Raw genomic sequence first — 13609 nt, forward strand, 5'->3', positions numbered from 1 at the left:
GATAGACCTTTCTGTTGTGGGATTTTTATTGCTGTGAAAAGACACCATGACCACAGCAACTCTTATAAACATTTCATTGGAACTGGCTTACAGTCTGGAGGTTTAGTCCATTATCATCACGGTGGGAAGCATGGTGGCACACAGGCAGATGTGGTTCCGGAGGAAGAGTTGAGTTCTACATCTGAATCGGCATGCAGCAGAAAGAGAGACTGTGTGCCACACTGGGCATAGCTTGAGCTTCCAAGACCTCAAAGCCCTGCCCCACAGTGACACCCTTCCTCCAAGGCCACAGCTCCTAATAGTGCCAGTCCCTATGGGCCAAGCTTTCAAACACATGAGTCTATGGGGGCCGTTCCTATTTAAACCACCACATCTGACTAAAAAAACAAATAAACAAAAGAGTGCCCCATGTTCTTACAAGCATGGTGTGTTTCAGAAATGAGAGATTATAAGCCGGCAAGATGGCTCAGCAGGTGAAAGTACCTGACACCAAGCCTATGACCTTCCAATCCCTGTGACCCACAGGTGGAAGGAGAGAACAGATGCCCTCTTGGAGACCTTTAACCTCTACACACACACTGTCGTACACATATGGACACCAAATAAATAATTTTTTTCCATTTTAAGAAAATGTATTCAAAACAAGAAAAAAAAAAGAATGTAGTTCATTTGTATAGTCATAGCTTCCACAATAATGTCTTGGCATCCATTTTTCTGGAACTGTGCACCTCCTAAAGTGGACCCAGCATGTTGGCACAGAGCATGCAGATGGCTCTGTTCCTATTTTTGTAAAACTAATTCTATTTGCTTGCTTGTTCAAAGCTGGAAACTGAATCTAGGATCTCATACATGCTAGGCACATGCTCAGTCATTGAATCTAGGATCTCATACATGCTAGGCACATGCTCAGTCATTGAATCTAGGATCTCATACATCCTAGACACATGCTCAGTCACTGAGCCCCACTCTAGCCCTACAATAACTTTTAAATTAATTGATAAATATATTTAAAAGTATTTATATATACTTTATATGTGTGTGTGATTTAGTGAAAACTATTATCCTGAACATTGTTATCTAACACTAGATTTATTTACTTGCTTAGTTACAAATATTGATTATAAATATTACTAAAATACTAAAGAATCACCATGTCATTATTTAATACAGCCGTGGTTATTATCACTGACATGGTCATTGAAATAGGAATAATTGCAAGAAAAAGTAAAGAATCGTTTGAATTCACATATTTGTTGAGGGCCTAAGGATATGTGGGCACTGTGTTCCATGTCCTACCTCTGCTATTAGACCGATATATTTTGATCACGAAAGAAAAGTGACCAGGACCAGGTATAGTGGTGCATGCTTGTCAAGGCCAGCCTAGTCTACAGAATGAGTTTCAGGACAGCCAGTGCTGTCTCAAAAAACTAAACGGAAGGAAGGAAGGAAGGGAAGGGAAGGAAGGAAAAAGTGACCAATGTTTAATACAAGTTTACAAAAATATTAGTTGTAATTTATATCCTGGTGTAATGGGGAAGCAGTTTCTGGGATGGGGAGATGGCTCAGTGGGTGAAACACTTGCTGTGAACACAGTCATTTGCATCTCTAGAACCCACATGGTGTAAGTCTGTGTCCCAGCTCCCTGGGAAGATGGGAGAGAGAAACAGGTCTAGCCTGGTGTATGCATTGGTAAGTAGTACAGGGATAGCCTAGTGCACACAATGACAGATAGTAAGAGATCTTGTCCCAAATAAGGTGAAAAATGGAAACCTACACCTAAGTTGTCCTCTAACCTGAACATGTGCACCATAGCATGTCACACACACACACAGAAGCAGTTTCTTCAGATAACTTACTTAGCCTTTTGAACATACTGACTTTTTAGCAGCAGTGTATAGATATACTTTGTTATAAGACCACCTAGAAGTTATTTTTATTATTATGAAACTTAAAATACTACTTTGAAAATCGATGTTAATGTACTTACTACTCATATATCTGATTATGTAAACTCAAAATATTTTCATTATATTTTATTAACTTCCTTTGTATAGGCCGTATTCTGTGGAGGTTGGAGAATAATCTGTGTGAGTAAATTCTCTTTCTACCACGTGGATCGAGAACTCAGGTCATCATGCTTGATTAGGTGTCTTCCCTTACCCACTGAGTGACCTCACTGGCCCAGGAACAATTATTTCAGTATAAGCTTTGTGTCCCAGGCCAGACTTTATAATTATCTGCTTTTCTATGTTTCAGGTATGACTAAGGTAGAGAAGATGTTAAGTTTTCGTTTTGACATCTGTTTCGTTCCAGGCACCGGCATATGTTTGTGGAACAGATTGACATGGACCAGGTCATGAAGGTGAGATGGAGTTTCCTGATCTGTTCATTTCCTCTTGTGACTCCAAGAGCCCATTCTGTCTGGTTTTGCTTTCCAGGCCAAGTCAATCAGAGAGTTTGATAAGTGGTTCACCGCGGTCATGTTTGGATACCGCACTCTTGATGACTACTACACTGATGCCAGTCCAAACCGCAGGCTGAAGTCAGTGGGAATCCCAGTGCTGTGCCTGAACGCTGCGGACGATGTTTTCTCGCCCAGCCACGGTAAAAGAGAGTGTCATCTGGCTGCACACTTTGGCATAAAATAACTTTCTTTTTCAAAGACTCATTTGTTAGTTTTATTTCTGTGTTTGTATATGTGAGTAGATGCCAGTGTGTATTGGTGCCCACAGAGGCTAGACGGTGACAGATGCTCTGGAGCCAGGGCTGCAAATCGTTGTGAGCCACAAGGCATAGGTGCTGGGAACTAAACCAGAATCCTCTGAGAGAGCAGCAAGTAACTGCCAAGTCATCTCCCTGGCTCCTGGTTTAACTTTTAAAATATTGGGGTTTTGTTTTGTTTTTAAGAAATAGGATTTTTTTTTAAAAAGGCTGGTCATAGAATGACTTCCGTTATGGTTTTGTAACCTGCCTGGAGTGGTTCTACATGGCTGTAATCCCAGCACTTGGGACACTGAGGCAAGATGATGAAAAGAGCTTGGGGCCAGCCTTAACATGATAAGATGAAATGCAGCCTGGTCTAGCTTGGGCTAGCAAGATATTATCTCAAAACATAGAACAAGCAAACAGAAGTTTGTCTTTCCTAATAGTATCCAAGTGTCTCAGGGTCCTGTCTGTTATCACAGGTTCAGCCCAGTTAGAACTCGGCTATTTTGTATGTTCACATGTGTATATAACCATTCATTCCTCTCAGATACCGGTCTTTCAACAGATTCTGCTCCAGCATTTTTTCCTGGGGAAAATCTGTCATTGTTTGCCTCTTCTTCCTGGAGACCCAAAGTAAATGAGCTTGATGTTTTCTTCCCTTTAACCTGGAAAAAGGTCTAGAAACACAGTGTCCTTAAGTACTTTAATGCTGGAAGCAAATTTAGACTAAGTGTTCATCTCTAAAGAAAAACAATCTAGGCTTTTCCCTTGGATGCTGTTAAGAAAGAAAATTATTCCAAGATTAACTTTTATACTGTCTTAATTCAAGAATAGCAGTTGGGTAGGAGAGATGGCTCAGTGGTTAAGTTCTTACAGAGGACTGAAGTTCAGTTCCCAGCACACAGGCAACTTGAAATCACACCTAGCTTCAGATCTAAGGTCGTTCTGGCTTCCACAGGCACTTCACTCATGTGACCATATCTTGTCCCACATATACATAATGAGATGTCTCAGCGGTTAAGAGCACTGACTGCTCTTCTGGAGGCCATGAGTTCAAATCCCAGCAACCACGTGGTGGCTCACAATCATCTGTAATGAGATCTGATGCCCTCTTACCGGGTGTCTGAAGATAGCTCCAGTGTACTTACATATAATAAATAAATAAAAACCTTTGGACTGGAGCAAACAGGGCTAGAGTGAGCAGGAGAAGGGAAAGGGGGAAACATCTTAAAAAGAAGCCTCCCAACTTTAAAAAAAAAAAAAAAGAAAAGAAAAACAGCTGTAAGCACATATACATATGTTCTCTTATTGACAGTAAGAGTCCTATAGGTTTGGCCTCTAGGTGTCCTGGGTGACATTTTATTAAGGGCAGTTATTGCTTTTGTTGTTGTCAACAGAGGATGTCATTGTGTAGCTCAGGCTTGCCTGGATTTCTGATCCTCTTGCCTTAACCTCCCATGTTCTGGTATTTCAAGTGTGAGCCATCATGTCTGGCTTGAAAACACCTTTTTTCAATCAGTTTTTAAACTGTTATGTGTATGGGGCATTTTGCTTGCATGTGTGTCTATGCCTGGTGCCCCAGAGACCACAAGAGGAAGTCAAATTTCTTGGAACTGGAGTCACAGATGGGTGTGTTTTACCATGTGGGAGCTGGAAACCGAACACAGGTCCTCTGGAAGATCAACTAATGCTCTCAACCACTAACTCATCTCTCCAGTCCCTCAAAAAAAAAAAAAAAAAAAAAAATCCTTTAAACATTTTCTCCAGCTACTTAGTTAAAAGCATTTATTTGGAGCTGGGATGGAGCTTGGTGGTAGGATTCTTGCCCAGCATGTGAGAGGCCCTGAGTTCAGTAACCTCAAAAATGCAAAGCTATCCCAGATCCCAAGCCTAACAGATGCATTATAGAAGTTTTAGAGCCGGGAAGTGGTGGCACACGCCTTTAATGCCAGCACTTGGGAGGCAGAGGCAGGCGGATTTCTGAGTTCAAGGCCAGCCTGGTCTACAGAGTGAGTTCCAGGACAGCCAGGGCTATACAGAGAAACCCTGTCTCGAAAAACAAAAAAAAAAAAAGAAAGAAAGAAAGAAGAAGTTTTAGAAAATCCCAGCATACATAGTATTTTAAATCTCCCATCATTCATTTAACCAGAGGTGATTTTCAATAACTGGCATTTTGAACCTTTGGTTATGAGAAAATGAAACTTGCTTTAGTGTCTACGAGGTGGTTGCTTCACATAACTTCACTGGATAAGATCTGATATTTCTCCATTCATTTTTATACTTTTCTGCCTCTGCTACAAACAAGAGTTTCCCAACATTTAACCCGATTCATTAGAAGAAAGTTTAAATTTATTATTTCCTATTTTTTCCCAGGCCCTTAAGATAGTGTTACCACATAGTGGACGATTGTCTGCAGGCTGAGGAAACAGGCAGGCTACAGTTCACACAACTGCAGTATGGCGAGGCCTTTTGTTCTGATGAGACTGTAGCAATCAGGGTTAGAAACTGAGAGCTCCAGGGTGAAACCCGGTGGGAGGGCTTGGGCTGAGCATTCATGAGGCCCTCAGTTCATCTCTGGGGTGAGAGCATACACACACACACACACACACACACACACACACACACACACACAGAGAGAGAGAGAGAGAGAGAGAGAGAGAGAGAGAGAGAGAGAGAGAGACAGAGACAGAGAGAGAGAGACAGAGAGAGAGAGACAGACAGACAGACAGACAGACAGACTGACTGACTGACTTTTTCTCCCACTGTCTGAACTTTAAAGCCTGGGAGAAAAAGAAAATGACTTTAATTCCTGCCCTTAAAACTTGTGTAGAAGTAGACTTGCTGGAGGACACACAGACACTGCTGTTAGAGTGGGTTATAAACCACTTCACTGTTTGCCAGTAGTGTTTGTAAACAGGAAATCAGAAAGATAGAAGAGATGATCACCTAGACTCACATGTCTCAGCAACAGACGGTAAACACCCATCACCATTGACCAGGGTTTCATTTCTTTTTATATGTGTATTACATTTGGAATTTTAAGTCCTTTGTAAAGATATCAATCATCTTTACAAATTTAAATTTATGTAAAGTTAATCAAAATTATACAGAATGGGTTTATCAAAATTATACAGAATGTCAGAGGTGCTTCTGTCTCTATACCATGTTTGTCTCAAAGATAAAACTCAGGTTGTCAGGCTCTGCAGAAGCACCTTGGTAATCAAGCCATCTCAACAGCCCAAGAAACAACCTGTATTTTTAGGTTTTATAAAATCTTGGATTGATTCTTTTAAAAATAATGATCTAGCACAAGACTATAAATATGACTTAATATAATATAGATGGTTGTATAAATTAGTATAAATTAGTCAAACACATTGCATTTAGCCACACACATTACAAGTGTTTGTTTAAAGTTTTTACTGATGAGAAATGATAAAGTATTCTTTTCCTAACAAAAAATGTTAATGATCTCTCTCCCTGTCTCCCCTTCCCCCACCCCATTTCCCTGTCTCTCCCCTTCTCTCCCCCTCCTCCCCTCTCTTTTTGTTTCCTCTTGCCTTTACTGCTTCAATTCCTCAAGCCATCCCAATAGAAACTGCTAAGCAAAACCCTAACGTGGCTCTGGTCCTCACATCCTATGGAGGCCATATTGGTTTTCTGGAGGGAATCTGGCCTAGGCAATGCACTTACATGGATCGAGTCTTCAAGCAATTTGTGCAGGCCATGGTTGAGCATGGACATGAACTTTCCAACATGTAGTTTCTTGGTGACAGTAAGCCTGAACCACTGTTATTACAACAGTTCAGCTTGGTGCACGAATTTTAACTACTGAGGGTAAAGCTGATACTCCAGCAGCAGATGGGTGAAGAGGACCAGCATGACATGCAAAAACTACTTCTTAGGGAAATAAAACCATTTTGTAGCAAGAAACTAAAGATAGTTTAGATTGTTACTGTAGTAGATCTTACTTTTCCTATGCCTTACCAAATATGACCTTAATTAGTAGTCCCTATGGAGCAGAATTGCACTTAACCAAAACTATTGTGTAAAAAGATTTTAATTCCTCAGGGTTTTAATTTAGGCTAGTATTTTTAGATTACTCAGTTTAGGTGACTCAAAAGTACTTTAATAACTGTTAAGAGGTTTTAATGATTTGAATGTAAGTTACAAGAGGGGCATTCATGGTAACAAGAAACTGAAAATTGATAACTATAGTGTGCTAAGTGTTCCTGCTGACTTTAAAAGACAAGGCAAATGCAACAATGCCAGACTGACTTCTGTATTTGCTCTCTTCTCTGATGATATTAAATTAGGGCTGATTTATGTTTTATAATTATCATTTACATGCTTATTTTTAAAATAGTATTTGTGAATACATATATCATATTAAAATAAATTCTATCATTTTAAGTTGTTTCTTTGTGAGTTTTTATCTACAAAAGTAGAGGCCTGTTGGGTATGGTAGCATATAACTTTAATCTCAGCACTTGGGAGCCACAGGCAGGTAGACTGCAGTGAGTTTGAGGCTAGCCTAGTTTATAATGAGCTGCAGCCAGCCAGGGCTATACAGTGAGACCTTGTCTCAAAACAGGAAAAAGGGGGCCAGAGCATACTACCTAAAAAGTATGCCAATAGTAATTTTATGAATATACTACCAAGAATACTTTTTGCTTCACTATTTGCAAAATAAAAGCTGACATCATACCCTACTTAAGCACACTTTCAGGACTTAGGGATGTAGATCAGTTGGTAGGTTGCTTGCCTAGTCTGCAGAGAGCCTTAGTTTAAATCCTGAAACTACACAGAGTTGATCATGTGGCTAAGTGTAGAGCCTGTGATCCCAGCACTGTGGAGGTTGTTCAATCTTGAGCTACAAGAGTATCCGTGAAGAAAATCTTGTAATTTAGGTCAGCAGATTAGCTCAGCCGCAGAGTGTATATCTATGTCCAAGGCCCTGAATTCAACTCCCTAATATCACAGGAAAAAAATAGTAATTTGGTATTTATTGGCAATTTACCTTTTATAGAAGTTGTACCATTTCTGTGGTCCCAGCAGCAGTGCCTGCAACCACCATTCTTACCCAAACTGTTTTTATTTTTGGGTTTTGTTTTTTTGTTTTTTGTTTTGTTTTTGTTTTTTTTGTTTTTTGTTTTGTTTTGTTTTTTTGTTTTTGTTTTGTTTTTTTTGAGCTGGAGTTTGTCTGTTTAGCCCTGGTTAGCTTGGAGTGTTGCCATGCAGTTGGGATGGACTCCAGTTTACAGAGATCCACCACCCTCTTCCTCCCAACTCTGGGATTAATGGTGTTCACCACCAAGACAGGTTCCAGAATTGTGTGGATTGTTTTTTGTTTTGGTCTGTGTCTCATTTTGTAGCCTGTGCTGACCCTGACCTCTCAGGCCTCAGGCTTCAGCGTATCTCTGATAGCTGAGACACAAAGGTAGAACCATGCCCCACTCTAAAACTGACAATGTCATACATAAGTATAATGCATTTTGATCAAATATATCCCCTCTCCTTCCTCCAATTCTTTCTGTACCCACTCCTGCCTTTTTCCTCTCCTAACTTTATGGGTTTGTTTGTTTTTTTTTTTTTTTTAATTAAGTGAATCTACTTAGTACAAGGCCGTCAACTACAAAACAGCCTGTCAGGAGTTGCTTCCAAAGAGAATGGACTCCCCCCTCCCCAGTAGCCACTAGCTGCATATAGTGCCCCTATCCCCAAGGCTCAGGGAAGAAAGATTGTGAGAACCAGTGGGAATGAAGGACTGTAGCAAAGTAGTGTGCAGCAGCTGTGCACATTCAAGGCACTTGACCTGACGGGGGGCAATGAAGAAATGAAGAAAAGATTAATGTAGACAGAAAACCTGGGGTCAAGTGGATGACTCTGATGGGGAAGTGATGTCCTGGAAGCTCAGCACGTCTAGTACACAGATGAACGAGGAGCTGGGGTTATTACAGATAACGAAAGAGGCAGGGTTTATATCAGCTGGATCAAGGAAACAGGTTCAGCTCCTCTAGACAGGAGCAGCCTCTGATGGGGAGCAGTCTACAGCGTAAATATGGGGCAGGGGGACTTGTGTGCAGTTGTCTGCACATGCTGTCAACATTGTCATTTCCCTCTGATCCTAATCCTGGGCTCAGGCGGGGACAGGAGTAGGGGTTTGGGTGGGCTTTGCCATTTCCCTCCAGGTATAAAGCTAGGATCTTTGATACTGGAGTGTCCAAGTCTACATCATACATTCACTCAGCACCTGACATGCTCAGGGCTGCTTCTGCTCCCCACAATAGTGGTTTCCAGACATTATTGGACCGTTGCACACATTCAGTCACAGTGGCTGGCAAGGATGTGGAGAAAGAGGAATACTTTTCCATTGTTGGTGGGAATGCAAGCTGGTACAACCACTCTGGAAATCAGTCTGGCGGTTCCTCAGAAAACTGGACATAGCATTACCTGAGGACCCAGCTATACCACTCCTGAGCATATACCCAGAAGATGCTCTAACATATAACAAGGACATATGCTCCACTATATTTGTAGCAGCCTTATTTATAATAGCCAGAAGCTAGAAAGAACCCAGATGTCCTTCAACAGAGGAATGGATACAGAAAATGTACTTACACAATGGAGTATTACTCAGCTATTACAAACAATGAATTCATGAAATTCTTAGGCAAATGGATAGAACTAGAAAATATCATCCTGAGTGGGGTAACCCAATCATAAAAGAACACACATGGTATGCACTCACTGATAAGTGGATATTAGCCCAAAAGCTTGCAATACCCAAGATACAACTCATACACCACATGAAGCTCATGAAGAAGGAAGACCAACATGTGGGTGCTTCGGTCCTTCTTAGAAGGAGTAACAAAATACTCATGGGAGCAAATATGGAGACAAAGTGTGAGACAGAAACTGAAGGTGGGGCCGTCTGGAAACTGTTCCATCTGGGTATCCATCCCATGTGCAGTCACCAAAGGTAGACACTGATGTGGTTGTCAGGAAGTGCATGCTAAAACAGGAGCCTGATATAGCTGTTTCCTTAGAGGTCTGCCAGAGCCTGACATACAGCAGTGGATGCTCACAGCTAAACATTGAACTGATCATGGGGTTCCCAATGAAGGAATTAGAAGCGTGAAGGAGCTGAAAGGGTTCATGGCCCCATGAGGAGAGCAATGATACCAACTAACCAGAGCTCCCCAGGGTCTAAACCACCAGCCTGGGAGCACATTGGGAAGGACACATGGCTCCAGCCGTATATGTAGGGGAGGGTTAGGGTTAGGTGTAGGGGAGGATGGCCTTGTCGGGCATAGGTGGGAGAGGAAGTCCTTGGTCCCATGAAGGCTGGATGCCCCAGTGTGGGGGAATTCGAGGGCAGGGAGGTGGGAGTGGGTAGGTGGGTGGGGGCACGTCCTCATAGAAATAGGAGAAGGGGGTTGGGATAGGGGGTTTCTGGGTGTGGGGGGGGAAATGGGGGAAGAGGATAACATCTGAAATGTATATAAAATATCCAATTAAAAAAATGCCAACAAGGAGACTCCACAGAGGATACAGAAAAACTAGGTATACTAATTTGGTCTAGGGAGATAAACTTAGGAATAGGAAACAAATGGAGAATATGTCTTTAAAATTTTCTACTGTTGTATCTATGGCTTCACAGGTACAGGGGCTTGCTAGCAGCCTGATGACCCAAGAGCAATCCCAAGAACCCACCCAGCAGAAGGAAAGAACAGACTGCTGGAAAAGATGTCCTCTGACCTCCACACATGCTCCATGACACACGTGCTCACACACATGCACACAAAAGTAAACACATAAGAATTTTAAAAATCATTATACTAATTGTTTATTTTTAAAATACAAAGATAAATTCAAAAAACTATAAGAAACAGGACAAGCAGGAAAGCCAGGGGTAGAAAACTGTGAGAAACCCAAGATGATGATATTCAAATGCTGGTTAATCACCTGTGAAGAATGTGAGAGATCTAAATGTGAATGGTTTGTCGTATTGCCAAGCAGTGTCATGCAGCCAGACTTCCTAGTAAGTACAAATTGTTCTACATATCAAACTAACTTACAGTATCTTGTCAGATGTGGTGATTTATGGCTATAATGCCAGCATTTAGGAATCTATGACAGGAGGACAGCCATGAGTTCCAGGCTCACACACTCACACACACATGCACGTACACCAGTGCCGTTATTTGGGTGTGATGAATACACACCAGTAATCCCAAATACAAAACATCTCCACATGGGAAATCAGGCTCGTATGTCTCTGTTTTGGCTCTGTTACATAGCACTGTAACGTCTCATTAGAACACAGAAGAACTCTGGGTATTGAATGAGATAAACAGAGCTGAACCAGCAAGATGGCTCAGCAGGTTAAGGCCACCAAGTCTAACAACCTCAATTTAATCCAAAAGATATAAAGCCAGTAACATAGTACCTGCAAATTTTAGCAGTATTAAGGTAAAAAATGAGAATATGTTATAATTCTACCCAGTTCTCCTAAACTAGACATTAGTATGAACTCACTTAGGTGGAATTCTATGCAAATAATCTACCCATCCTTAAGAATAAGAATCCACCAGAACATAGTGACATACACCTGGGTGGTTTGAGAAGGAAGAACTTGAATTTGAGACCAGCCTAGGGTCCATAGTGAGACCTCACCTCCAAAAACAAACAGCCCATGTGGCTGCAGAAATGGCTCAAAAATTAAGTATAAATCTTTTTTTTTAAATAATTAATTAATTAATTAATTAAACCCGAGTCCACACCTGAGATAACCCCCAGCCTGGAGCCCCGCCCCCGCCCTTCATCTATTGTCCTGAGAGCTGGAAAGCTATCCCTGCCGCTTGCCAGCTGCAGCACTCGGGAGAGCCGACCCTGCACCCCGCCTAGACAGCACAGTAGAGCTGGCCCTGGTGATGTAGGCCAGAATGAGCTGGCCCTGAAAGTATGAGAGCAAGCCAACCCCAAGGGCATGAGAGTAAAAGAGCTGGTCCTGCCCCCTGCCTGCGGACTGCAGCATCCGGCGAGCTGGGTGTGTGTGTGTGTGTCAGTGCTGGAGAGCGCATCCTGGTAGTGTGGATGCGGAACTGGCAGGCCGACCAGCTCAGCTACCACCCAGGTCCAGGGCTTTGAGTTGGACCACCACAAGATCTACCCACTCAATGAACTGCTGGAGCTACTGAGGGGCAGGTCCTACAGATGCATGATACAGGGCAAGGACAAGGTATCTGACCGGAGTCCCACTGAGGACCCAGTATCTATGGTGTAGCAGAAGCCAGAGGCTTGGAACCAGACAGATGACTCTTGCAATGAACATTTGCAAGATGTGTGAACAAAGGGGGGTACAACACTGTGACACGCTCCAGCTTCCACAAGGTTATTTATTTATTTTTTTTTTTTGGTGGGGGAGATTGCAAGGGTGAAAGGGCAGATACAAAGGGACAGGGAGATGAGTGGGATTGGGGTATGTGATGTAAAATTCACAAAGAATCAATAAAAAGTTAAATAAAAAAATTAAAACTCACAGAACAAACAAACACTAACAAAACCCACACAAGAAAAGATAGCTGACAGTGTGCATCTTTGGGATACAGTATTACACCCTATTAGTATGACAGTGGGCAAATTATGAAACATTCACGTTATGCAGCCCCATATTTTCCAAAGAGATTTTTGACATGCTCTTTAATAAAAACAAGTTGATTCATGTATATAGGATTCCATTAGTGTGAAGCAAAAGTAACAAATATGACAGCTGTTTTGTCCTGGTTTCTACATCTCAAGCAATTAACACATTTCCTAAACAGTGCAGAAATTCAGCAAAAATTAGCTGGGGAGATGGCTCAGCCATTTTAAGAGCACCTGTTCCTCTTGCAGAGTCCCTGGGTTCTGTTCTTGGCACACACAGCAGCTCTTCCCATCTGTAACCCCAGTTCCAGGGGATCCAATTCTCTTTTCTGACTCTTTGTCTGTATGTATTTATATGTACCACATGTGTTCCTTCCAATCAAAGTATTTATACACATAAAATTAACTGTTAAGTGTTTAAAATTAAAAAATACTGAGATGGTTCACAGATGAAGGTGTTTGCCATTAAGCCGGGTGACCATAGTTATTTTAATCTCTCAGACCCACGAGGTGGAGAGAACCAACACCTCCTGCAAGCCTCTGGTGGATGCATGCAAGTCCTGACACATTATATTCATAAAGCATACGTGTATGTGCAAATAAATAATAAGTGCAATAAATTTTTTTTTAAATACTGGAATTCCAAAAACTTTACAAGAAGGAAATGATTATTGCCTGTGGCAATTGTCACAAGAAGTAATAATTCCTTCTTTCTCCACTTCCTGCCTTTCTCCTTCCTTTCTCATCCTGTAGCCCAGCCCAGGCTCCCTTAAACTTGGTATGTAACCCAGGCTGGCCCTAAACTGGCAGCCATCCAAATTCAGCCTCCCAAGTATTGGGATTACAAACATGAACTGCTAAAACCCTCCTAGAGACCTCTTTCTTTCTTTCTCTCTCTCTCTCTCTCTCTCTCTCTCTCTCTCTCTCTCTCTCTCTCTCCCTTTCCTTCTTTTTTTTTTCTTTTCGTTCTTTCTGTTTTGTTTTTTGAGACAGAGTTTCTCTGTGTAGCCCTGGCTGTTCTAGAACTCGCTCTGTAGAGCAGGCTGGCCTTGAACTCAGAGAGCCTCCTGCCTCTGCCTCCAAAGTGCTGGGATTTAAGGTGTGTGCCTATCACTGTTCTGCTAGAAGTTTCTTTCTATCTGCTTTTACTGGGAGATTGAAAGTACAGTAAAGTCAAGAAATTGATTTTGTACTTCATTTTATCCTCTAATCCCAACACAGAGTCTGGCTGTAGCCTTTTCATAAGCCTTTGTTA

At 41.8% G+C, this 13609-nt stretch overlaps 1 protein-coding gene across 3 annotated transcripts in view; it reads left to right on the forward strand.

Annotated features, from left to right (window-relative positions):
* Abhd3 (abhydrolase domain containing 3, phospholipase) overlaps positions 1-7119 on the forward strand; it is a 44129-nt gene extending 37010 nt beyond the window's left edge. For all 3 annotated transcript variants that reach the window (XM_076912996.1, XM_076912997.1, XM_034518179.2), the window contains 3 exons: positions 2314-2362; positions 2439-2604; positions 6290-7119. In XM_076912996.1, coding sequence (XP_076769111.1) covers positions 2314-2362; positions 2439-2604; positions 6290-6468 — 394 coding nt within the window. In that variant the 3' untranslated portion in view covers positions 6469-7119. The remainder of the gene's footprint in view (positions 1-2313; positions 2363-2438; positions 2605-6289) is intronic.
* The last annotated feature ends 6490 nt before the right edge of the window (positions 7120-13609 follow it).

The sequence above is a fragment of the Arvicanthis niloticus genome, chromosome 14 (genome assembly GCF_011762505.2).
Source record: "Arvicanthis niloticus isolate mArvNil1 chromosome 14, mArvNil1.pat.X, whole genome shotgun sequence".
NCBI classification, from domain to species: Eukaryota; Metazoa; Chordata; class Mammalia; order Rodentia; family Muridae; genus Arvicanthis; species Arvicanthis niloticus.